This window comes from Stegostoma tigrinum, chromosome 12 (genome assembly GCF_030684315.1).
Source record: "Stegostoma tigrinum isolate sSteTig4 chromosome 12, sSteTig4.hap1, whole genome shotgun sequence".
NCBI classification, from domain to species: Eukaryota; Metazoa; Chordata; class Chondrichthyes; order Orectolobiformes; family Stegostomatidae; genus Stegostoma; species Stegostoma tigrinum.
The window spans coordinates 36,820,793-36,848,276 of NC_081365.1; the positions used below are offsets into that span (position 1 = coordinate 36,820,793).

Sequence of the window (27,484 nt, forward strand, 5' to 3'; positions counted from 1 at the left end):
GACACATGCTCCTACCGTCCCCTTGATTATGATCCCACCCACAAACACCAAACCATCATCTCCCAAACCATCCACAACCTCATCACTTCAGGTGACCTCCCACCACAGCCTCCAATCTTATCATTCCTAAACCCCGCACCGCCGCTTCTATCTCCTCCCCAAAATTCACAAACCTATACCTTGTTATCTCAGATTCTTCAGCATCTGTAGTTCCTACTATCTCTGGATCATAAACTCTGCCTGTTAAGACCTCTCCCCTCCCAAAGTGGTGTGCATCTGCTTAGTTTCATCCTTGAATCTGACAGAAAGGGAACATCCATCCTGGATTTACATCTTTGATACAGAAATATCTTCTCTGTACATCATCGCATTCTCCGTCATTATTGCTTTTCCAGTTTTCCTGCTGCTTTACTGTACAGCTGAGCCAGCCTTGAGGCTGAATTTAGCTCTGGTTGTACTCCCAGTTGACTCATCAATCACTTGTATTCTGGACTGAACACTGGTTGGAGAATGAGTTGGGCTTAGGAGGTTCTTGTGTTATCTCCCTGATCCACCTTGAATGCATGGTGGTCTGTCATTCTCATTCAACCTCCATCCTTATGCTGTATGGAGCCCACATGTGCAAATATGTTGCTCAGAAATATGTTGCCGTTCCAGTGATTCTGAACTTTGTCTCCTCAGTCAGGGTAGGGCAGGAGGCTGCTGCATCTGGTTTCTGCTGAAAAGACAGAAATATGCCAATCCATGTGATGCAATCTTTTTGGGTGATGTGACTATCAAGGTTCGATAACCTGTCATGTATGTGAGCTGTGAGATGACTGTAGTGTTATGTGATGTGAAGCTATAAGTGTGAGCTCTGAGTGATTGATAGATGAGTGATAGGGGTGTGATGCATTGAGCAATATCTGAAGCTAGTGGTTCAGCACATGGTGTAGAGAGTTTGAAGGTACCTTCACTGACGTTGACCAAGTGAGAGTTCATTAAACATTTAGTACCATTTCATTCGTGCTTCTGGCATTGAGCACCGTAGCTATCTATTACCATTTCTTCTGAAAATTTAGAGAACCTTGTGACACCGTATAGATGAAACAGGTTTTTTTTCAGATTTTATAGGGTTTTTTCTGCCTAACCAAGACATCCAAGTCAGTTCACACTTTGCAATATTACCATCCTTCCATTCTTTTGTCTCAATTGGAGAATGACTTCCAGGATCTGCTCCAATCACAATGCATCTTCCCTCTAAATTATACTGCCAGCATTAATTAGTGTAGGCTAGTTTTTTTCTGGTGCTGCACTCTTACCAAGGCATACAATCATGCAGCAGAATTATTAAAGCTGGCAGGATGTGGCAAACAGAAATAATCACACAGCTTAAAGGTGCCATGTTCACCCTATCAGAAAGACATGTAATTTAAATTTGCAACAGGATCCTAATATCTTTTTCCAGGAGGCGTGACATCAGATTTGGCTCCCAAGATTTCTGATCTGTATGTAGTTTTATACACACAGTTGCATACTGCACCCCATTAGTTTTTATAGTCAATGGAAAATAAATTTCCTCCTTTATCTTTAATAATTATTTTAGTTAACATCTATCAATCAAAATTCTGTTGAATCTTTGTAAAGGAAGAAATTTGAACAAGACCTATCAGAGTTTTGAATGTAATAAGTTAATAGCTAGCTTAGAAATAGCAGATGATATTGTTTGTATAATGAATAAATTGGATGAAAAATAAAGTTATTGATTGGAAGAATGTAGCGTCTCATTGAGTACAATTTTTAATATTTCTTAGGATTTCAGAAGTATATCTAAGATCACCTTCTCGTAATTTTTTTTTAACTCATTCATGGGATGAGGACATCACCACCTAGGCCAGCATTTATTGCCCGTCCCTAATTGCCCAGAAGACAGTTAAGAGTCAACCACATTGCTGTGGGTGTGGAGTCATATGTAGGCGAGCCCAGTCAAGGATGGCAATGTCCATCCTTAAAGAACATTGTTGAGCAATGTTTAGATGATGGTCGAACCATCAACACCATCCCTAAAGTTTGAGTATTAAGATGCTGTCATTTTATTTTTACTTCACCTTAATTTGTGTCAATGCACATCCAAACACTTGGCTAGCTATCAACCATTGTTCTTGCTGATAGCCTTGTATGAAGTTATTGAGAATATCATCCTTGACATGTCAATCCCAGTTTAATTCAGGGTTAGCAAACTTGGAGAAATTGTTCAATGTCAACACAAAGTAGATAACTACAAAACAGTTTATCTTTGTTTGTACATGGGGGAAAGTGGTGTGGTGGTTATGTTAAAAGTATATTAATTCAGAGGTCTTGACTAACACTGAGGACAAGTTAAATTTCTACTGCCAAAGCTGATGGAATTAACATTTAACTCATTAATTAGTCTGAACTAAAAGCTAGTCTATATACCTGCTAAGTTGTCATAAAAACGTTCTTGTTCACTAATGCTGTCTCTGTCTGGTCTGGCCCACCTGTGAATTAAGACCCAAAGTGGCTGACTCTTAGCTGCCCTTTATAATAAACATTTTTGTACCAAATTGGGCAGACCACCCATCATCATCATCATCGTAGGCACCAGGAATGATACTGATACAACCTGCAGTTGACTTTTGTCCTCATTCCTATCATCTTGTTGAATAGCATTACCGCTGTGCTTAATGGAATAGATTAAAACTGCCATTCGTGCAGTACTGTAGGCTATCAACTACAATCCCCATAATTTTTTTTCTGACTTCTGAAACCAGAAATTAATGCATTAGCATGCTGACGTGTGTGGACCTTCAGAACAGCTACATAGCCCTGCAGCATAGAGGAATGTTGGCCATCAACTCAAGCAGAATTGAAATCCAGCACAATCTACAACTTCATGGCATATATCCTTCACTCCATCATTACATCCCAGGTATCAACTTTAGTTCAAAGAAGAGCAACAGAATGTGCCAGCCCCAGCACCAGACATATTTAAATATGAGATGCAACCTGATGAAGCTACAATATTGGACAGCAAGCATGCAAGCTAAAGAAAAAGAAGCAGCAAGTAATAAATCGAAAAAAAGTGATCACACAATGAATGGATGAGATCAAAATTCTGCAGTCCTGACACACATAATCTTAAATGGTGGTGGACTATTAAACAACTGACCATAGGAGGATTCTCCACAAACAGTCCCATCCTCAGTGATAGCGTTGCCCAGAAGACAATGCTGAAGCATACGACAATCTTCAGCGAGACGTGATGGGGACACTTTTGGCATACTTCAAATGCCATTTTCCGACCATTTCAGAGACATGGATCGAGCAGGGACAGGAATGGTTGTTGCAGGTTCCGGGGCTTAGGTGTTTCAGTAAGATCAGGGAAGGTGATAAAAGAGGGGGAGGTGTGGTACTGTTAGTCAAGGACAGTATTATGGTGGCAGAAAGGACATTTGATGAGGACTCGTCTACTGAGGTAGTATAAGCTGAGATTAGAAACAGGAAAGGAGAGGTCACCCTGTTGGGAGTTTTCTACAGGCCTCTGAAAAGTTCCAGAGATGTAGAGGAAAGGATTGCAAAGATGATTCTGGATAGGAGCGAAAGTAACAGGGTAGCTGTTATGGGGGTCTTTAACTTTCCAAATATTGACTGGAAAAGTTATAGTTCAAGTACTTCAGATGGGTCAGTTTTTGTCCAATGTGTGCAGGAGGGTTCCCTGACACAGTATGTAGATAGGCCAACAAGAGTCGAGGCTACATTGGATTTGGTACTGGGTAATGAACCAGGCCAGGTGTTAGATTTGGAGGTAGGTGAGCACTTTGATGATAGTGATCACATTTCAGTTACGTTTACTTTAGTGATTCAAAGGAATAGGTGTATACCGCAGGGCAAGAGTTATGGGCCGAATGGGATTTATCCTAGGATTCTCTGGGAAGCTAGGGAGGAGATTGCAGAGCCCTTGACTTTGATCTTTATGTTGTCTTGGTCTACAGGAATAGTGCCAGAAGACTGGAGGATTGCAAATGTTGTCCCCTTGTTCAAGAACGGGAGTAGAGACAACCCTGGTAATTATAGACCAGCGAGCCTTACTTTGGTTCTGGGTAAAGTGTTGGAGAGGGTTATAAGAGATAGGATTTATAAACATCTAGAAAGGAATAATTTGATTAGAGATAGTCAACACGGGTTTGTGAAGGGTAAGTCGTGCCTCACAGACCTTACTGAGTTCTTTGAGGAGGTGACCAAACAGGTAGATGAGGGTAAAGCGGTTGATGTGGTGTATACAGATTTCAGTAAAGCATTTGACGAGGTTCCCCACGGTAGGCTTTTGCAGAAAATACAGAGACATGGGATTGAGGGTGATTTAGTGGTTTGGATCAGAAATTGGCTAGCTGTTAGAAGACAGAGGGTGGTGGTTGATGGGAAATGTTCATCCTGGAGTTTAGTTACTAGTGGTGTACCGCAAAGGTCTGTTTTGGGGCCACTGCTGTTTGTCATTTTTTTAAAATGACCTGGATGAGGGTGTAGAACGGTGGGTTAGTAAATTTGCACATGACACTAAAGTCGGTGGAATTGTGGATAGTGCGGAAGGATGTTGCAGGTTACAGAGAGACATAGATAAACTGCAGAGCTGGGCTGAGAGGTGGAAAATGGAGTTTAATGCGGAAAAGTGTGAGGTAATTCACTTTGGAAGAAGTAACAGGAATACAGAGTACAGGGCTAATGGTAAGATTCTTGGTAGTGTGGATGAGCAGAGAGATCTCGGTGTCCATGTGCATAGATCCCTGAAAGTTACCAGCCAGGTTAATAGGGTTATTAAGAAGGTGTATGGTGTGTTCGATTTTATTGGTGGAGGGATTGAATTTCAGAGCCATGAGGTCATGTTGCAGCTGTACAAAACTCTGGTGCGTCCACAGTTGGAGTGTACAGTTCGGGTTGCTGCATTATAGGAAGGATGTGGAACAATCGGAAAGCGTGCAGAGGAGATTTAGCAGGATGTTGCCTGGTATGGAGGGAAGATCTTATGAGGAAAGGCTGAGGGACTTGAGGCTGTTTTCATTAGAGAGAAGGTTAAGAGGCGACTTAATAGAAACATACAAGATGATCAGAGGATTAGATAGGGTGGACAGTGAGAGCCTTTTTCCTTGGATGGTGATGGCTAGCACAAGGGGACACAGCTTTAAATTGAGGGGTGATAGATATAGGACAGATGTCAGAGGTAGGTTCTTTACTCAGAGTATTAAGGGTGTGGAATGCCCTGCCTGCAACAGTAGTAGACTCGCCAACTTTAAGGGCATTTAAATGGTCATTGTATAAACATATGGATGATAATGGAATAGTGTAGGTTAGATGGGCTTTAGATTGGTTTCACAGGTCGGCGCAACGTTGAGGGCTGAAGGGCCTGTACTACACTGTAATATTCTATGTCCTATTTTCTATGCTGCATATGATGTTAGGAAATAATAGAAAATACTTGATACAGCAAAGGTTATAGATCCTGACAGCATCTCTGTTGTAATCCTGAAGACTTGTGGTCCAGAACTAACTATGCCACCAGCCAAACTGTTGCATACAGCTGCAACATAGGCTTATGATATAGAAATTTGTCCAAATACATCCTTCCTCAAAAGGCAAAACAAATTCAATTTATCAAATTTCCCTTCCCATTAGTTACCTCTCAACTATCATAAAATATGTGGAAGATGTTGTCAGTGGCATCACTGAACAACAACATTTTCACCAATACTCAGCTCCATACATTACAACAGAGATGTTGTGAGCGTGACTGTGTTTATCTTCAATGCTGTATTTAACAAAGTGGTACCAAATTTAAGCCAATAGGAATCAAGGAGAAAACTCTTCAGTACTTGGAGCCTTTCTTAACACTAAAAAGATCAGTTGTGGTTGTTGAAGGTCACACATCTCAGCCCATGACATTGCTGCAGAAGTAGCTCAGGTCTGACCACCTGCAGCTGTTCCACCCTAGGAACTGAAGAGTAGATGTTCATTGATGATTGTACAGCATTTATTTGTGACTCTTCGGATACTGAACCTGTCCCTGACCATATGTGGCAAGATCTGGATAAAATTCAAGCTTGGGCTGACAAATGATAAATAATATTCCCACCCACACATAGCAATTACCATCTCAAGAGAAGGAAGGGTACTCCCAGATGGTGTTGTTTCCGTGTATCTGCTACCTTTGTACTTCTGGATGGAAATGGATCTGGGTTTGGAAGGTGCCGTCTAACCATATTTGGTGAATTTCTGCCTTGCATCTTGTAGATAGTGGTACACACTGCAGATACTGAAATGAGAATCTAATCATCTCCCCTTGACATTCAACAGCATTATATCAGGGAATTCAGCAATGACAAACATCCTGTGGGTTATCATTGAACAGAAACTGAAGCTACGAAATAACCATATAAATACTGTGGTCACAACAGCAGGTCAGAAACTGAGAATCTTCAGTGAGTAATTCATCACTTGACTTTCCAAAGCCTGCCCATAATTGACAAGGCACAGCCACTTGTCTAGATCAGTGTAGCTCCAATAATAGTCAGGCAATCCACTTTACTAGTAGCCCACCCACCAACTTAAACATTTACTCCATCCATCCATGGTGCACAGTATTAGCAGTGCATCTATTTTAGTGTAATAGTTAAAAACTGATAAAACAAATACTGTTTTAAAAAAAGTTAATGGGGAGTGAGCATTGCCAGCAAGAACAGCATTTGTTTCCTATTTCTAATTGGACTGGAGAGGATGATAGTGAGACCCTTTTTACCATTGTAGTCCCTGTGGTGTAGGTACATCCACAGTGGTGTGAGGAAGAAAGTCCAGGTTTTTGTCCCAGCATCCAGTGAACAAAACAACAATGGTGTTCTACAATTAGTAAGGGAATATCATCTTCTCCCTGAAGAGACAAACCAGGAAGAAATAGGAAGTTGATTTTTCAGGATAACGAATTCCCAATGGTGCTAGGCACTATTGACTACAATCATCGAATCCCAACAGGGTGGAAAGGATCCATTCAGCCCGTCAAGTCTGCACAGACCGTCCGAAGAGCATCACATCCAGACACATACCCCTATCGCATAACCCTGCCTATACCACGGCCAATCCACCTAACCTGCACATCTTTGGCCTATGGGAGGAAACTGGAAAACACAGAGAAACCCAAGCAGACATAGGGTGAGCCCATACTCTCCACGCACACAGTCACCCAAGATTCCAGATCCCTGGTGCTGTGAGGCAGCAGGACAAACCATTGAGTCACCACACTGCTGCTGAAGGTGGGTGGGCGTAGGACACTATGCTGAGGAACTGTTGCAGAGATGCCCTGGAGCTGAGACGACTGACCTCCAGCAACCACAACCATCTTCCTATGTGCCAGGCATGAACCCAACCAGCAAGGATACTGAAATGAGAATCTAATCATTGCCCCTTGACATCCTAGTAGAAGTACTAAAAGAAATTTTTGATGGGAGTTTGAAATGGAGATTCAGTTAGAGAATGGTGCATTTGTGTTTGGAGAGGGCATTTCCCTTCTAATTGAAACTGTGTTCCACTGTGTGGTCCCTTTCATTCCATTGCATTTACTGTCTTCCCTTCCTTCTCCTCCCAGGGTGTCCTCTGGATCATAGGAGGTACAAGTTGAGCCTTACAACTGCAACTTCTACGTTAGGAGTTCAATGACTTGCTCCATAGTTTAGTGTGTGGCTCAATGGTTCTGATTTCATGTGGTGGAAATAAATAAGGGGATCATGAACTATGCCTGGAGGGTAATAGCCCTTGTCAGTGAGTAGCTATCCTGTTTCTGACTTGGAGAACCGAGGTGATGTTTTTATAGGATGGTGGGCATTTACTAAGATGAATTTCTTGATGAGGTTGTACAACAACTACACATTGATAAAACAATAGCTTTTGCACACTTTTCTACAGAGCACCTGCAAAGACACTTTCATAAGAAAGTAAATGCAAAGGAATGAAAGGGACCACACAGTGGAACAGTTTCAATTACAAGGGAAACGCCCTCTCATAACACAAATGTACCATTCTCTAACTGAATACCGATTTCAAACTCCCATCAAAAATTTCTTTTAGTACACATAATTCTCTAAAGAGTGCAAGAGTGACAGTCCTTGGCATCAAAACTACATTTAATTGAATGTGACATCAAGGAGCCCTAGCAAAACTGGAATCAATGGGTAATGGGGTCAAAGTCCTTTCTGTTTGGAGTCATGTCTGGCACATAGGAAGATGGTTGTCGTAGTTGGAGATCAGTCGTCTCAGCTCCAGGACATCTCTGCAACAGTTCCTCAGCGTAGTGTCCTAGGCCCAACCACCTTCAGCTGTTTCATCAATGACTTTCCCTTCATCATAAGTGGGGATGTTTGTCAATGATTGCACAATATTCAGCACCATTCGCGCTCCTCAGATACTGAAGCAGTCCATGTTCAAATGCACAAGATCTGGACAGTGACCAGGCTTGAGCTCACTAATGGCAAGTAACATTTGCACCACATAAATGCCAGTCAATGACCATCTTCAATAAGAGACAATCTGACCACCACCCCTTAATATTCACTGGTGTTACCATTACTGAGTCCCCACTAGCAACATTCTGGGGGTTACCATTGACCAGAAACTCAACTCAACTTGCAACATAAACCCAGCGGCTAGGAATTCTGCAGTGAATCACTGCCTGACAACCCAAAGTCTGTCCATCATCTACAAAGTACAAGTGATGATTGTGATGATGTGACACTTGCCTGGATGTGTGCAGCTCCAACAACATCCAGGACAAAGCACCACTCCCTCCACCACTGATACTCAGTATCTGCAGTGTATACCACTATCTACAGGATGCACTGCAGAAATTCACCTAAGATTCTTAGACTGTACCTTCCAAACCCAGATCCATTTCCATCTAAAAGTACAAAGGCAGTGGAAACATTGGAAACACCATCATCCAGGAGTTCTCTTCCAAGCCACTCAGCATGCTGACTTGGAAATATATTGATGTTGTTGGTCCAAAACCCTAGAATTCCCTTGCTAAGGGCAATGTGAGTTAACATATAGTATATGGACTGCAGCAGTTTAAGAAGAAAGCTCACTGCTTTTCTTGAGAGCAACTAGGGACAGACAATAAATGCTGGCCAGCCAGCAACACCCACATCCTACAACTGAGTTAAAAAATGGGTCAATCTAGCAGTGTTGCCCGTTTCTTCCACAGTGAAAAAAATGGGTCCACATAATATCCCGTGCCACAGATGAGTCGGAATTGTCCATGTTCTGGACTAGTGACTGAAGGTTGTCTGGTAGGCCTGCCAATGCGAATTGTCAGTGTTTTTTCCTATTCACTTTAACAAAGTCCTCGTTTAAATTCCCTGCAGCAGAACTAGTGTGCAAATTCACTCATCAGGGAGTTCACACATAAATTAATCAATCCCCTGTCATAGCTAAAAACCGGCCATGTTGAGATCTGAACTTTAAACTGTACTCTAACGTTACACAGTACCACTATCTGAGTTGATGGCTAGTCTTGAATCAAGTAATGGTGCTTCTTTCTCTTATTCTTTCATTAAAGCCTGCAGGGACTGACTAGTTGACAGTTCTTGGCTGTTTGAAAGCGCAAAAGCATGAAGGGATGAAGGAACTGGTGTTGTGTTGAGGAAAGCAGAAGGTGCATGGTCACTCTTTTAGTAGCTTCTATTTAATTCAGTTTCAACATGTGCATGTGGTGTAAGGGCAAATGGTACAAGAGGCAGCAATGTATCATCACACTGACTTCATGATGCTGAGGATCATTTAATGGAGTTGAAGTGATGATGGTCCTCTTCCAGTCATCTACATCTCTTGTCAGTTGTGTGCTAATTTCTACTGCAAAGGAGGCAGAGTTTTAGTAACTGTGTGTCATAGGGTTTGGTCCCTAAATAACTAGAGATATGTGCAGGCACTGCAAAGCAGTGGGAGGTTGAAAGCATTGGAAGGTAAGTGAGAGTGTAATGTACCTTATTACAATGAATTTTGAGTATGAGAATGATGCTGTGAGTGATGGGAGGAGTGTGGATTCAATGCAACAGTGTGAGAGATGTGTAGGGGATGAGAGGTACAAAGGCATTCAGTCAATTTAATCACCCAAATGAGGCCATTGAACTTCTTGCCGCCCAGTTGCTGGAATGCTCAGGGCATTGGCAATTTTTTCAGATTCTTACATTTGTTGCAGTTTTGAGGTCTTCCTGCCAGAAGCATGACCTCCTTGCAGTGTCAACCTCTGAAAGTGTACCCAGGGAATGTCGCAAAATCTTCTTCACCATCCTTTGATGTGTCATTGTTTCTCCTTGAAATATGGTAAAAAGAAAATGGATTATTCAGCAGTCTGCAACATGTCACCTTAACTCATTTTTATGGGTATGGCACTTTTAACAAGGGGAGGCGATGACCTACTGGTGTTATCGCTAGATTGTTAATCCAGGGACCTAGATAACATTCTGGGGACCTGGGTTCGAATCCCACCACGGCAGATGGTGGAATTTGAATTCAATAAATATCTGGAATTAAGAATCTAACAATGACTGTGAATCCATTGCTGAATGTTTGTAAAAACCCACCTGGTTCACCAACGTCCTTTAGGAAAGGAAACTGCCATCCTTAACTGATCTGGCCTACATGAGACTCCACACCCATCACAATGTGATTGACTCTGAGCTGCCCTCTGGGCAATTAGGGATGGGCAATATATGCTGCCTAGCCAGCGACGCCCTCATCCTGTGAATGAATAAAACTAAAAAGGAAAAGCTATCTAAAGCACATTATTTCTTCATAATGCTATTTGTCTTATATACCTTCTTTCAAATGAGTGTGGGTATGTCATGAATCACACCCCTAAACTCAAAGTTCAGGAATTCTCCAGGCCACACAAATAACAATACAGAGTTTGCAGAGCACCAATTTCATAAAGTTCACATTCCCATTATTATCATGTAATCTTGGCAGCTATTGCAGTCTCATACATATCCTAGTCTAACTTGTCTCAAGTGCAGTGACAGTGACAAATCCAGGAAACTAAATATTGCTACATCACTGCCTCTTACTTTGCCATATAGGCAAATAAATACTCAAAGAGTCGTACAACATGGAAACAAACCCCTCAGTCTAACATGTCATGTTGAGATTGTATGGGACACTGGTAAAAGCCTCTTCTGGAATACTGTGTTTAGTTCTGGTGACCTAGTTATAGGAAAGATATTATTAAGCTGGAGAGGGTTTAAAAGAGATTTACCAGGATGTTGCTGGGTATGGAAGGTTTGAGTTATAAAGAAAGCCTGGATAGGCTGGGACTTTTTTTCACTGAAACATAGGAGGTTGAGAGGCGACCTTATAGAAGCTTATAAAATAATGAGCAGTATAGATAGAATTAATGGTAGTGGTCTTTTCCCTAGGATGGAGGATTTCAAGACTGAGGGTACATTTTTAAGCTGAGAGGAGAGAGATTTAAAACAAAAACGTGGGGGCAAATTTTTTACACAGAGGGTGGTTCATGTGGGCAACGATCTTCCTGAGGAAATGGTGGATGTGGGTATAATTACAACATTTAGAAGATATTTGGATAAGTACACGAATAGAAAAGGTTTGGAGGGTTATGTCCCAGTGGGAGGCAGGTGGGACTAGTTTACTCTGGGATTATGTTTGGCATGGACGGCTTGGACTGAAGTGTCTGTTTCCGTGCTGTATGACTCAGACTACATCCATGCCGACGCAATTTCCTAAACTAAAAGTAGTCCCACTTGCCTGATTTTAGCCCATATCCCTCTAAACGTATTCAATTCGAATACCTATCTATTTGCCTATTAAATGTTGTAACTGTACCTGCATACACTTCCTCTGGCAGTTTATTCCATATAAGAACCACCACTGAGTGAAAAGGTTGCCCCCACCAGGGTACTTTTAAAGCTTTCTCCTCTAACCTTAAAAAATGTGTCCCCTAGTTTTGAAATCCCCCACCCTAGGAAAAAGACATTTGTTATTCACCTTATCTATGCCCCTCATGATTTTATAAACCTCTGTAAGGTCACATCTCAACGTTCTAGGCTCCAGTGAAAAACGTCCCAGCCTCTCCATATAACTCAAGCCCTCTATTCCTGGCAACATCCTGGTAAATCTTTTCTGAACCCTCTCTGAGTTAATGTATCCTTCCTAAAGCAAGGTGACCAGTACTTCAAAAGGGGCCTCACCAACATCTTTTACAACCTCAACATGACATTCCAACAACTATAATCGTTTGCCTGACCAACGAAGGCAAGCCTGCTAAACACCTTCATAACCACCCTATCTACTTGGAGCTCAACTTTCAAAGAACTATGTACATGAAACCCTAGGTCTCTCTGTTTGGCAACATTATCCTTGAACTGCCCATATTTGCTTTATCAAAATGCAATACCTCATATTTATTCAAATTAAACTCATCTGCCCACTCCTTAGCCCATTGGCCAAATTGATCAAGATTCATTTGTGATCTTCGCTAAACTTCTTCAAAGTCAACTATGTCATCAATTTTGGTGTCATCTGCAAACCTACTGATCATTCCTCCTAAATTATCATCCAAACCATTTAGATAAATGACAAACAACAGTGAACCTAACACCGATCCCCGCGGAACACCAGTGGTCACAAGTCTGAAAAACAACCCTTTTCCACCATCACCTTCTGTTTCCTACCATCAAGCCTATTTTGTATCCAACTGACAACACTCCCTGAATCTGGTGAACTGATCCTTGAAGGCTCAGAAATGTTCAAATCAACTTGAGGGACTCATTTGAGAAGTGCAGTCTGAATTTTAGCTGAGCTTGCATTGGAAGGGAAAGGCCACCTTAACTAAAACAATTGTGCATTTGTACAGGATTTGCTTCATGTGTTTAACATACTGCCAATTTTCCTTTTATAGCATGCACAAAGAATTTACATGTAACTAACATATTAGTACAAAAAAATTACTTTGACCTTCATAAATTAGCAAGGCTATTTGCTAATTTCAGTTTCCCCTATTCTGCATACTTAGCTATTTCATCTTGTGAAGCTTGGGAATGACAGACAAGGTTGTACAGCATTCTTTTCAGTTGGTCTTGCCTGAGTCCAAGCTGTAAAACCTATCTGATAGTAATGTTCCACAGTACATGGATATCTTGGAAACTCCATGATAGGAGAGGATGACATCAGGATATTAGTGAGAAAGCAGGGGGCTTAGTAAAATGATGTAGTAGAACCAATATCCACGGGAGTTAGGAATAACAAAAACCAGAAAGCTTTGGCTTAGCATTGTTTATAGGTTTCCTAAAAATAGTTAATTTTTTTTGTCAGAGCATTAGCCAAGGATATATTGGCACATGTAAGTTGTAACAAATAAAACGCAATAATTATACAATACATTGTGGAACCGATTAGGGAACCTATCTTAGATCTAGTACTGCATAATGACATAGGGTTAATGAGAAATGTCACGGCAAAAGATCCTCTGGGAAATAATAACCATAATACTCTTGAATATCATGTTAAATTTTAAACTGATATATTCCAGTCACAAAAAAGAATCTTAATCTTAAACTTCAAGTCAGCTACATAAGTTTCACAGGAGAAATGGTTAAGGTTTACTTGATAAGTACACAAATGAATGGTAGTAAATGAAAAATGGGAAATATTTAAAGCAGCTGAAATAACTTCCATCACCGACTCACCCTTTATTTACACGCGCTTAGTAGTTGACACACTGGGACAACATGGTAGCTCAGTAGTTAGCACTGTTGCCTCACAGTGTCAGAGACCAGGGTTTGATTGCACCCTTGGATGACTGTCTATGTAGAGTCTGCACATTCTTGCTGTGCCTACATGGGTTTCCTCCAGGTGCTCCAGTTTCCTCCCACAATCTGAAGATGTGCAAGTTTGGTGGATTAGCCATGGGAAAAGCAAAGTTACAGGAATTGGGGTGGGTGGTGGGGGACCTGCTTCCACACTAGGAATTCTATGATTTTATGATACTGGTACGGCTTCCTCAGAGCCAGCTCTCAGAGTGAACAGAACGTCTGACATTCCCATCTATGATGTGAAGGTGCTGGTATTGGACTGGGGTGAATAAAGTCAAAAAAGGCAACGCCAAGTTCTAATTCAATAGGTTTATTTGAAGACACAAGCTTTCAGAGTCTCGCTCCTTCTTCAGGTGTCAGTGAGAGAGGTGGCATCAGACACAGAATTTATAAGCAAAAGATCAAAGGGTCATTGATAAATTTTTGATCAGATAGAAAGGATTAATATTCAAATCCTACAATTTCTTCCAAGTCACTGCCCCGAGATAACTAAAGGTTTTATCAGTATAAGAGAGGTGACATCTCAGCTCAGACAATGCACTTTAAGTGTAAGCCCTTGTTTAGAATCTGGCTATGTATCAACTTGGAGTGATTGATTTTATTTCTGAAGTAGGAATTTATAAAATGCCAAATTGATTGCCTCAGCAAGAAAGAACAACCAGTAGTTCATATAGGAGTTAAGGATACAATAAAATTAAAAGAAGAACAATGTTGCAAACAATATTAACAATCTGAGCTGGAAACAACAAATTCTGGAGATCACAGTGGTTCAGGCAGCATTCAAGGAGCAAGAGCAAGCTGATATTTCATGTCTCGATAGCTCTTCATCAGAGCTTCATTACCTGCTACGATGAAGAAACATCTAGATTCGAAACATTGCTCTCTCTCCATAAATGCTGTATCTCCAGCATTTGTTGTTTACAGTACAGATTCCAGCATCTGCAGTAATTTGCTCATAATTAACAACCTGAGGATTGGGGGTGCTTTAGAAACCATCAGAGGGTCACCAAAAGGTTGATTAGAACAAATAGAAGACAACAGTAAACTAAATAGAAATGTAAAAACAGAGTGTAAAGCTTTTATGAAGTCAATCAACATGGAACCAGACCTTTCGGTCTAACCAGTCCATGCCAACTATAATCCCAAACTAAGCGAGTCCTACTTCCTAAGCATGGTCCATAACCATCCAAACATTTCTTATTCATGTGCTTATCTAACTGCCTTTTAAACATTATATCTGCACACACATCCAACACTTCTGTAGTACAATCCATTCAAGGTGTTCATTCCTTTTTTAATTTCTAATTTCAATCCATGTATTTTTACTGGGCATTTTTTCAGTAATATCTTCCCTAGTTAAGAATAATGTTTTCCTTAATCAGAAATGCCACTCCCCCTCTTGCCTCTCTTTCTATCCTTCCTATAGCATCTGAAACTCGGAACGTTGAGCTGTCAGCCCAGTCCATTCCTCTGCCAAGTTTTAGCTATGATGTCCAAATCCCAAGTTCCCAAACATGCCCTGAGTTCATCAGCCTGACCTGTAGGACCCCCTGAATTGAAATAAATGCAGTTTGATTCTTCAGAGTTACTTCATTCTCTGATTTGCTCTTGTCTGTCTTTACTAATTATTTTGTTCATTTTTGATTCAAAACTACCCTCATCTGTAAATATTTACTCTGCTATTTAGGGTCCATCCACTCCCCACAATAGTTTTCAGTCTCCCTTAACAGAATTAACAAATCTTCCCATTAAAGTATTGGTCCCTTCCAGTACAGGTGAAAGCCATCATTTTGAAAAGGTCTTTTCTGCCACAGAAGTGATCCCAATGATCCAAGAACCTGAATCCCTGAATGTTATTCCACCCTTCAAGCACCGATTTATCTCCTTTGTCCTTTTATTTTTTCTGTCATTTGAGTTTGGCACTGGGAATAAACCAGAGATCACTACCTTTGAGGTTGTTTTGAATCTTCTATCTAAGCTCTTTCTTTCACACAGTAAAGCCTTAACCTTTTCCCTAAGTGTGTCGTTCCTACCAATGTATACAGTAACATCCAGTTTCTCATTCTTCTTTAACAATATGCTTCAAAAGTTTTGAGATGTCCTTAATCCTGCCACCAGAAAAGCAACATACTATCTTAGATTCACGCTTACTGCTGCAGAATCTCCTTTCTGTGCCCTTGAAAGAAGTCCCCATAACAATTATTCTTTTAAATTTTGTCAAACCCCACTTAATGTAAGATTCATTCTTTGTTCCCAAAATCTGACTGTCTCCTCTGTTTTCATCTGAGAGACTGTCTTTTTCAACAGTACCCAAAAACTGAGCATCTGTTTGCGGGAGGATTAGCCACAGGAGCTGCTTTATCTTTCCTGATAGTCTTGCATATATCTGACTGATCCTGCTGTGTAATCACTTCTCTAAATCTACTAGCTATCTAACTCTTGTCTCTTGTATGTCCTCAATGACATTAAGCCTAAAAAGAAGCAGCTTATACTGGCACCTTATATATAAAATAAAATACTTTTCCTTACCCAAACCCAAAGAATTAATAATGCGCATGCAAAAAATATGAAATAAAAAAGAAACATATAAATCAACCAATTAGCTGGATAATAAAATTGAAAAAACAGCTCCTAGGTCAGCTTGGGATGACTGGTTGGTGTGGACAAAGGGTCTGTTTCCATGCTGTATGACTCTGATTCTGTAAATATATGCTACAGTCTGGCTAAAGCAAACAAAGTTTTGAGATTACAGACTGAGAGAATAAACCCAAATGATTTTATGGTTTTGAATGAACGAAGTAATCATTAGTATATTAAAATTCTAACAAGAAAAAAATCTACTATTTATCGAACCTGTAAGTCAATATTTAGGATTCACAAGGTTTATTTGAGTTAACAGACAAATTACACTGAAAATGGCCAAGGCAGTCAAGACAGGTCCAACTCAGATGTTAGTTTAAGACAAAGAAGATAAATCAATTGTTGTGGCAAGACCAGCATTTGTTGCCAATCCCCACTTGCCCTTGAACTGGGTGGCTTCATAGGCCATTTCAGGGGGCAGTTAAGAATCAGTTACAATGCAGTGGGTTGGAGTCACATGTAGCTTGACCAAGTAAGGATACCAGATTATCCTCCCTAAAAAGTATTCGTAAACCAGATATGTTTTTACAACAATCAATTATTATTATTGTCTCACAACCTTGCTGTCTCTGAGTGTAATGTAAGTGGACACTGATCAATAATTTCAAAAGGAAAATGGGCACTTGAAGAAGTATGCAAGGCTACATTGATAAAATGAGAGAATGGATCTGACTGAATGCCCCTACACGGTGGGTGGCATAGATTCAGTGACCTGGATTGACTGCTTTTGTCTCTGTATGACTTATGACTTATTAAGAGTCTTAATACTCTTTGTTTCTTATAATTCCAAGATTCCCATAACTCTGTGCAGCACATCCAAGGAGATGTCACTGAAATGAGTGTTAGTCCCTTCTCGCAGTTACTTCTCTTTACTTCCCAACTTTAAACTTCTTAGAATTGCATATTTAAGGTGTTCCTTTAAAGTTTATAGTTGAATTGTGCCTTGTGGGTTCACATCATGCTCAATGTTACTGATTGGATGGTGTTAGATCTCATATTTTCAAAGAGAGTCTGAGTTAGAGGGCAGATTCAGGTGACCTTTATTGTGATTTACACATCAGTTACAGTATAGCAAAAAGGCACACAAAAAGCTTCAGAATGTCTTAAGTTACACAGTTTAAACTTAGAGTGCATACACCCCACCTTTTGATTACTATTGGTCAGTGGCATCAGGTTATCTCTCTGTAATTGGCTCTCTGATACAGCAGTTCAAACATGCATCAGCAATTTCAGTGTATTACCCATTAAGCTAATCATATCACTGGATGAAAAAGAGATGGACAGACTTGTGGTTCACCCCTGTCCTTCCCAGGCTTCCTTATCTTTCTTCTTCAGGCTTTTCACAATGGATACTGTATTCAAATGACATTTGCGAGCTGCATTGTGTTAACTGCAATTAATTGGATACTTGCCTATCACTTCAGGAAGCTTTTAATTTTTTCAATATAGGGAATACAAAAAGAAAATTAATTTTTAATCAGCCCCAACAAAGTTATGTGGTTATACCTAACATTAGAATTCTTTAGCCAACAAGTTGTGTTCATTCAATCCATATTCCAATGTTTGCTAATCTCTGTATTCATTCCTCCTTGTAGTGATGGAGATGGGGGTGGTGGTCGCTTTTACAGTCTGAAATTGGTTTGAATCTTTTCTTCTAATGCTTTTAGTGATTTTTTTGTATACATGTAGATCTATAACTATTTCAGAATCTATATCTATGATTATCTGAATAATCTTAATTAAAACCTACTCTTAATATTGCAACAGATTAATTAAATAATTCAAGAGAAACAACTAATTAGTGTGAAATATTCTTATCTGTGTCTTGTGCGTCAACAGCTGCAGCTGATCTTGAGTTTACAGACCTACTATTGTTCTAATTGAGAAGAAGCAAATATTTTCCCAAGCGCTCTAACTACTGTCAGCCATGTCCTGTTGCATTAGACATGGGCAACCATTGGCCATTTTGTGCTGCTTATTCATGGGCAGCTCAAACAGATGGGAAACCTGTAAGTAATATAATAAGTCAGATGAGTTAAAAATGCCATTGAGACACACACTGTACTTATAAATTTCCAATATGCTATTGTACATCTCTGTTCAGGGCATATTGTAGAATTAAAACCTGACCAAGGAAGTTTAAATTACAGACACAGCGAGAATTGCAAACTCCACACAGACAGTCACCCAAGGGTGGAATCAAACCTGGGTGCCTGGCACTGTGAGGCAGGAGTGAGCCACTGTGCTGTAACTGCATAGTATTTGCCAGTGATGGACTTGGACATGCAGATCTCCTATCATCTCAAAACTTTACAAACTTTAATCATTTGGGCAATAAGCTTTTCCTATTTTTCCTGCCAAAATTGACAATTACACGTTTTGTCACATTATAGTCGATCTGTCAGATCTTTTCCTACTCACTTAATCTATCTATTTTCATCCATTCTAACATAGTGTTAGAACAGGTCTGTCTAACCTTTTGTGTGAGTAGCCACATTTCAATAATTTTCTCACTCAAGGGGCCAGTGCTCAAATTTCCACACTTACATTCTTTCTTTCAAAGTTATTCTTATATCTCTCACTCACTCACTCTCACTCTCAATCACATCCTCACCCATACACACACATCTTTGCTCATAATCATTTAACTCACTCACACTCTCTTGTTTGCTCATACACACTTTCTCAAACACACACTCTCCCTCAAATTTCCTCTTTTTCTCTCACACATTTATAGACACATGCTTGTACACACTTCCTCAAGCACACTCTTTACACATTTATACAAACTATCTTTCAAACATTCTTCATCCAAATTTTCCAATGGCCAGATATCGTCTCTAAAGCATAGATGGGAAATGTGTATGGGGACCCTGCAGAATTCCAACTGTAGCGGACTCCAGGGAAACTGTCTGGCAAGTTGGAGATTCCACTGGGCAATTCATCTACACCTGGAACTGTCCGAACATATCCACTTAAATTGGAGTATTCGTAAGGTTCTTCTTTAGTAAAGTAAGTAGTTGTTCAGAAATGTTAGATTATTAATTACCTTGTCCAACTCCTGGGTTATGATTCAACTCACCCCCAACTTATCAAGCAGCTCTCCAAGGTCCCTTACATCCCACAGACTCTGCCTTAACAAGCTATAAATCACCAAATAATAGGAGTATATATAAAGAACACAGCAATAATTATGGGTGACTTTAATCTCCATGTTGATTGAGTCAATTGGATTGTAAAAGACAGCTACATCAACAAATTCATAGAATGCATTAGGGATAATTTCCTAGATCAGTATTTCATGGAGCCAACCAGGGAGCAGGTTATCTTGGATCTGGCAATGGGTAACGAGGCAGATTTAACAAATGACCTTCAGAGTAAAAGATCCCCTGGGAAGTAGTGATCACAACATAATAGCACTTAATGTTTAGTTCAAGAGTGAGAAACTTGGGTTGGTAACAATTTTGATTAACTTAATGAGGATAGAGTTTGCTTAAATGGACTGGGTAGATAGATAATCAGAGGAAGCAATCAGTGGCAAACATTTAAGGTGATAATTGATGATTCTTAAAAAAATATTAGTGAGAATGAAAGATTCTGAGAAAGGGATCATCCAACAATGGCTAACTGAAGAAGTTATGGAGATTAATAATTTGAAAGTAAAAGCATATAAGGAATCAAAATTCAGTAATAGCCCCAAAGACTGAGATAAATTTAGAATCCAGAAAAGGAGAACTAACAAGAAGACAGAGAAAATAAACTGGAAGGGCAAAATATTGAAGAATCTAAAAACTGACATTGAGAGCTTCTTTAAATGTACAAAAAGGACAAAAGAGGTCAAAATGAACATAGGCCCCTCAAGAAATGAATCTGTGGAGATGGTTATGGAAAAGAAGGGAAGAAGAGGAGTTATTTAAGGAAAGATATCAATTTGCTGGAGGCAGTTCAGAAAGGATTCATGAGGATCATCCCTGCTGTGGAGAGATTGTCTTATGAGCAAAGCCTAAATGGGTTGGGACTTTACTCACTGGATATGAAAGAATATATGAAAGAATAAGAGATGATCTCATTGAAACACATAGGAGGCTTGACAGTGTAAATGCTGAGACGATACTTCCTGTCTTAGAAATATGTCGGAATAGAGGTCATTGCCTCAGAATAAAGGGGCACGAATTTAAAACTGAGATGAGAAGGAATTTATTCTCTCAGAGGGCTAATTGTCTTCAGAACTCCTTGCCACAGAAAGCTGTGGGAGCTGAATCCTTGTGTATATTTAATGAGATAGATAGATTTTTTGATCAGTCAGGGAATCAAAGGTATAGGGAAAACAGAGGAAAGTGGATATGAGGAATATCAGATCAGCTATGATCTTATTGAATGGTGGAACAAGCTCGAAGGGCCGAGCAGGCTATTCCTGTACCTAATTCTTATGATCTTATTGGAATGGGCTATTTAATTGGATGGGCTGAAATTTGGAAGATTGAGTATAACGTGGAACAATGTGAGGTTTTACATTTTGGCTGGAAGAAGAGAGAAACTGAATATTATTTAAAAAGACTGCAGAAGTCTGCAGCACAGAGGGATTTTATGGTTATCATGCATAATTCACAAGTAGTTAGCATCCACATTCAGTGGGTATTTGGGAGAGCAAATGGACTGTTAGCCTTTATTTCAAAGAGAATGAATATAAAAATAGGGAAGTCTTGCTAAATTTATGCAAGTCAGTAATTAGACCTCACCTGGAATACTGTGAACAGTTTTGGTCCCCTTATATAGTGAAAGACAGATGGCATAAAGAACATAGCACATAGCACAGTACAGTGCAGGAATAGGCCCTTTGGCCCACCATGTTGGCATCGAACATGATGCCTTTTTAAACTAATTCCATCTGCCTGCACATGGTCCATATTTCTTTATTCCCTGCTCATCCGTATGTCTATCTAAATGCCTCTTAAATGTTGCTATCATGTCTGCTTCTATCACCTCTCCGGCAGTGCATTCCAGGCACCTGCCACACTCAGTGTTAAAAAACTTGCCTCATACATCTTCTTTGGACTTTCTCCTCTCTCACCTTAAACCTATGGCCCTTAGTATTTCATATTTCCAAACTGGGAAAAAGACTGTCCATATTGTTTCATAATTTATATGCTTCTATCACGTCGCCTCTCAGCCTCTGACATTCTAGCTTTGGAGATAGTCCCAAGAAGGTTCACTTGCTTGATTGCTTGTATACAAGGATTTTCTTAAAAGAGAGGTTGAGTAGGTGGGCCTGTACTCCAGGAGAGACAATGGCCTAGTGGTATTATCGCTGGGTCTTGTTAATCCAGAGACCCAGATAATGTTCTGGGTACGTGGTTCGAATCCCACCATGGCAAATGATGGAATTTGAATTCAATAAATATCTGGAATTAAGAATCTAATGATGACCATGAATCCATCCTGATTGTCAGGAAAAGCCAATCTGGTTCACTATTGTCCTTTCAGGAAGGAAACTGCCATCCTTACCTGGTCTGGCCTGCATGTGACTCCAGACCCACTGCAATCTGGGCAGTAAATGCTGCCTTACCAGTGACACCCTCATCCCATTAATGAGTAAAAGAAACTCGTTGGGATTCAGAAGGATGAGAGGCAATATTACTAAAACCATAATATTTTTCAGGTGGTTAATAGGGTAGATGCTGAGAGGCTGCTTTCCCTTGTGGGAGAGTCTGGAAACCTTAGACTAATAATATCAGATTAAGACTGAAATGGAGTCAGCCTCATACGGCACAGAAGTAGACCCTTCGGTCCAACTCATCTCTGCCGACCAGACGTTCCAATCTGACCTAGTTCCATTTGACAGCATTTGGCCCATAGCCCTCTAAACCCATCATTTTATTTAAATTTACTCCTTTTACATTTTACGTTTCTTCTAGGTTTGGATAGATCTAATCTACATTCCAGTAGAGAGCTTGATAAGATTAACTCATTAAGTAATTGGTCTAAATGAAGAAATGTCTTTTGTCTGGTGATAGTAAATCTTTACTGCAGAGGGCTGTCAAGGTTTGGTCATTAACTATATTCAAGGTTAAGGCAGACAAATCAGTAGGAGAATCAAGAGTTATGAGAAAAATGCAGGAGGGTGGAATTGAGGATTTTCAGATCAGCTATGATTTCATTGAAAAGCAGAACAGACGCACTGAGGCAAATGGCCTACATCTCACTGCTGAGAATTATGGTCTTATGGAAATGTTTGGCTTCTGCCTGAAAATGTACAACATTGGTGGAGTTGAAAAGTATGGCCAATGCTTTTTGAGGCAGGCTGTGTCTGCAGCTATTTATTTGTTGTGGGAGGATGAGCACGAGCGCTGACCTATCCGTTGTTGAGACCTTAGGCAATTTTCGCTTGAAACATCACAAGTTTCATATGTCTTTTGTTATATTTGAGCCGATATTCCCTATACAAACTGAGGGCAGTCTGTTCAAAACTTAGTTTCATAATGTTGCACTGGGAAAACTTTGGGTGTCAGTGGATCTGCATGGATTCCTGCCTGGAATTTCAATTGGTGGCTGCCCTTTGTCTCGATGAGAAATGGATGGCCAGTTTTTGGCTTTAAAAGTAACCATTAAAAATCATCAATTGATCACTGGAGACTACTACTAAAAGTTAAGTTAAAAATAATCATTGCAGTGGAGCCAGGAGGAGATGGGTTGGTCTCAGGCCTGACTCTACATTATCTTAATATGCCGCCATTGTGCCTGAAACCAATTTCTGATGGATTTCTGCAGCTGTTTTTCAAAATAAAATTACTAGATCTAAAAACGATTCACATTTGCTTTGTATTTCCTTTATTGGGCAAATTTACATGAATTATCTATTGTGACCATGAATTTAATGGGTATTTATGAAATAAGTGTCATGCGTCCTTGCTGATAGCCTTCACTGAATAAACAGACGAACTGATGTAGCAATTCTATTCAAGTATCAGTATAAGCACATATTCAAGGTTAATGCAGACATATAAAACCTAGTTAGCAACCACTATACAGTACAGTAAGAGTTTTGATTCAGCATTCAGTTCACAACATTTATCGTACATTCTGTGTTAAGATGATGCCTACTGATGGCGAGATCTACCTAATTACAGGAGGCAATGGATTTCTTGGTCAAGAAATCATAAAACTTCTGATTGAAGAAAATCATGATCTATCAGAAATCAGGATATTGGATAAGGTGATAGAACATGTATTTGTAGAAGATTTGCGAGGTATGTGACATGAACTCTGCTGTTAAATACACTTATTACTCATCGTAATAATATTTGCTGGCACAAAAAGTGCTATAACGTGCAAATCGCCATAAAATCCTGCAAAATTATGGACAATTTATGTTAGATTATTTAATTTCAAGTCTACCAAAGTAAAGTCTTTGTCTTGAAAAAGACAGAAAATAATTCATATAAGTTAGAGTTTTAATGGCAGGGCTTGCTGTATTTCTGAACAGTCTGAAGGATTTTGATTCTAGTTTAAGTAATCGTTCGCTAGGCATTCTGGTTATGTTTTAGAACTGTGAGCAGTCAATTAATCAGCTCTTTAGCACTGGAAAGACCTAAGTGATATTTAAAATTGCCTCAAAAAACAGGAGAATTTGGAAAAACTTGTAAAAGCAGACAAACTGTTTATTTATTGTAATCAAAAATAAACTTTAAAATTTGATTTAGGGCAATAGCGTTTATGGCAGATCTGCATTGCATTCTGTTGTTTGGATTATGCAGAATATACAGAATTCGAAGCTGCTATTGCTACTGCCACTGCAGCTGTCCTGATGGTTCTTAGCAAATCCTCTATCCAGCATGTTAAATACCTGTAAATGAAAGAAGGGCTAGATCATTGCCAGGTTTATGTTTCAGTGAGCACAAAGCACTGAAACAGTAGGCTTCAGGGGGAGTGCAACTGGTCCTGGCAACCCTGAGCTCCAGAGGGAAAACCTTGCTGAGTTCTTGTTCCTGATTAGACTCCATCAGGCACAAGTGGAAAATGTGGATATTTGATAAGCGTCAGAATTAGATTTTGAATAACTCATCAAAACCCACTGGCTGAAGCCTACACTTTACATTGTTGTAGAAGTGGACATAATGGGCCAAATGATTTTTTTTTGGGCAATACATTTTTCCATATTCCTTTAGCATGGAAATGTATTTGACGATGAGTTTGTGCTTCAGGAGAGGAGAAACAATCAAAAACAAATGCAGTCGTTTCCATTGGTACAACATGAGCATTGATTTGCCCCAAAAGCAGGGCAATTCAGAGTTTATCCCAAAGATTTTTTCTGAGAGCAATTGATCTGAAAAGAAGTGGTTCTTATGTTCATACAGAAAATGGAGGTTGGTTAATGGCTGTATTTCAATTGAAATGTAGCATTCATTCTGGTGTTTCCGTGACTGAAAAGTAGTAATTCAGCTTGAGTACAAGAAGTACATCTTAACTTACCGTTCCCTAAACAACTAATATGCAGCACTCAATCAAAAGTACAGAGGCGAAACTACTAAAGATGATAGTACCCTAAATTCTAATCCTGCTGTTCATATCCTACTTCTCCATTTCCACATTCTATGATTTATTAGCTGCAAATGGTGTAAATGTGCACTGCTTTTGATTTTGCCCTCCACACATCACCTTCACCTCCTATCTTTTTCCATTTAAATAGCTGAGAATAGCAACTTGGCTGGGGAATGGAAGAACAGCAAAAGGCCAGTGATAAAGAAGATACATTCTCACCACGTCACTCATATCTATCAACACAGATATTGGCACTACATGCAATTTGAAGGATCTTAGAAGTGGAGCGACATTGGCACAAGTGGTCTACAGTCAGGGCAGGTCACAAGGATGGTGAGAGTGCCAGTTCGCTGAGGGGTGATGCCACATGAGAGTTTCAATTCAGATTAACACTTTAATGAAACCATCTACAGAATGGTATTGTTATGTTTGCATAACAAAGTGTATATTGTATTGTGTTGTGAAACTGATTAGAAAACCTCAATCATATGCAACTTGTAAAAGGTGGGCAGCTCCATTTGCCTATGTGTGGGCTGAAACATGATGCGCAGTCAGATGGCCAGTGCTGCAGCTTTCATTACCACACAAACAGTGGCCTCCCAATGTCGAAGTGCTAGGTCCATGAAATCTCAGCTCTGTGCCTTCCAAGCTTAGTTTCAGGCCAACTAACTGCTGCTTTAAGAGCTGTGGATCCCATTATGTAAAGAAGATTGTGGGTTGTCGCTGCAGTCCAGCAATCTATCCTAAATCAAAATACTTGGATTGCTGTCACAAGGGTGTTGCAGTGACCCCATCTTCATCATGACAATGGCTTTTACCTCATGATGACAGAATTTGTCCTTCCACTGTGCCAGCAACTTCTAGTCATCGTCAGTCAGACCAGGCTGCAATTGCTAATGCTGAGATGGTACAGTCCGCAACCTGCACCAAGGTCTTTCAAGACCTAGATCTTTATGGCCATCTTCACACACGTTGACCGTGTTTCTTACTGATTGTGCAATGCAAATATTTCTTTCTTATATAGATCTGCTCAGGGTTACTTCTTAGCAACAGAAATTTTCACCTAATTTCGACAAAGGATCTGCTTACTCTGCATGCTTTGTGTAGTTTCTCTGTCCAAGCGCTAAAAAATTTAAGTCGTCATTGGATGAGCATATGGATGTACATGGAATAGTGTAGGTTAGACAGGTCGGCACAACATTGAGAGCTGAAGGGCCTGTACTGTGCTGTAATGTTCTATGTTCTATGTTCCATCATTCAGAAACACCAGATCAGCATAATCTCACCCAAAAGATCATGCGCATGCATGACATAGATATCATTTTAAAATCTGAGCCACCTAGAACAACCAGAAATGGGAGGAAAATATTGCATTTTGCATCCATTGTATTTCTAGTCCTTCCATGACTATAGTATAAATACCTTTTTCTGGAAGATTCAGTCAATAAGCTAACTCACTTAACTTTCAAAGCTATAAGATTGTTTTAGGTATGTCATTTCTAAACTGGTAAGAATTAGAAGTGGAGGCAATTGTTTTTAAACGTTGTGATTTCGGTCAAATATTTAGTTGTTTTCTGTTTTTCCTGACTGCCTAAGTACCATACATAACCTCATATTGAGTGCATGCTTTCTGCTAGATCTCTGCTAATGATCTTGCTGGTGCTAAATGATAGATTAGCTTCTCTGTGGGCAATGTGTGGGAATAGGGGAGATAAATATTGGGAAAAATCACAAAGAAAATAGGTCATAATGTTGGGAGATCTGCGAGAACCAAGAAGGTAAATGCCACATTACAATATGAGCCAATTAAATGAGTCTCATCCTGGTTTCTTTTCCGTCTTGATTCTTCAGTTCTGTTAATTGTCTTTCAGAACAGCTTGAAGAAATTCAAGTTCTAATGTCTAAACAACAAGGTGTGAATATGATTTCAACAAATCTAATGATTCATTTTTGCTTTTTTTTAAAAAAAAATTGTTTCTCAGCATTGGCTGGAGGTCGAATTGAGGTGACGGATTTCATAGGAGATGTGAGAGATAAAGAGGTTGTGCAAAAAGCCTGTCAAGGAGTGACATGTGTTATTCACACTGCTTCTGTGATTGACATCTGGGGATACATCAGCAATGAAGAGCTAGAAGCCATCAATGTTAAAGGTACAACTTGAGTTAAAGAAAACCAAGGCATTGAATAATGCGGGATATTACTGCAAAAAAGAGTGAACAAATCTAATTCCTGACATGTGCAGAGGTGACACAAGGACAAGCTGAGGGCAAAAACTTCAAAAACCTTGGTGGGTGCGCATGGGGTGGAGGGTGGTTCTGAGGAGCTGGAGTCATTTGCTCTAAATTTATTTTTGGTCTGGATGTTCTCTCCAGCCAACTAATTTTAAATATTTGAGAAGGATGTTTTGTGCTTTCATTGTGCAAATGTAGATGGTTTATGTTATT

The 27,484-nt window shown here is 39.8% G+C and overlaps 1 protein-coding gene across 5 annotated transcripts in view; it reads left to right on the forward strand.

Annotated features, from left to right (window-relative positions):
• The window catches only part of hsd3b1 (hydroxy-delta-5-steroid dehydrogenase, 3 beta- and steroid delta-isomerase 1), a 44,287-nt gene that overhangs the window by 5,969 nt on the left and 10,834 nt on the right, over positions 1–27,484 (forward strand). For 2 of the 5 annotated variants that reach the window (XM_059650284.1, XM_059650285.1), the window contains exons 2-3: positions 3,993–4,064; positions 27,023–27,190. In XM_059650284.1, the coding sequence (XP_059506267.1) occupies positions 3,993–4,064; positions 27,023–27,190 (240 nt within the window). Of the gene's footprint in view, positions 1–3,992; positions 4,065–18,398; positions 18,512–23,595; positions 23,750–27,022; positions 27,191–27,484 lie in introns of those variants that run through there. The other 3 variants (XM_048541319.2, XM_048541318.2, XM_048541317.2) reach the window with 3 other exon arrangements.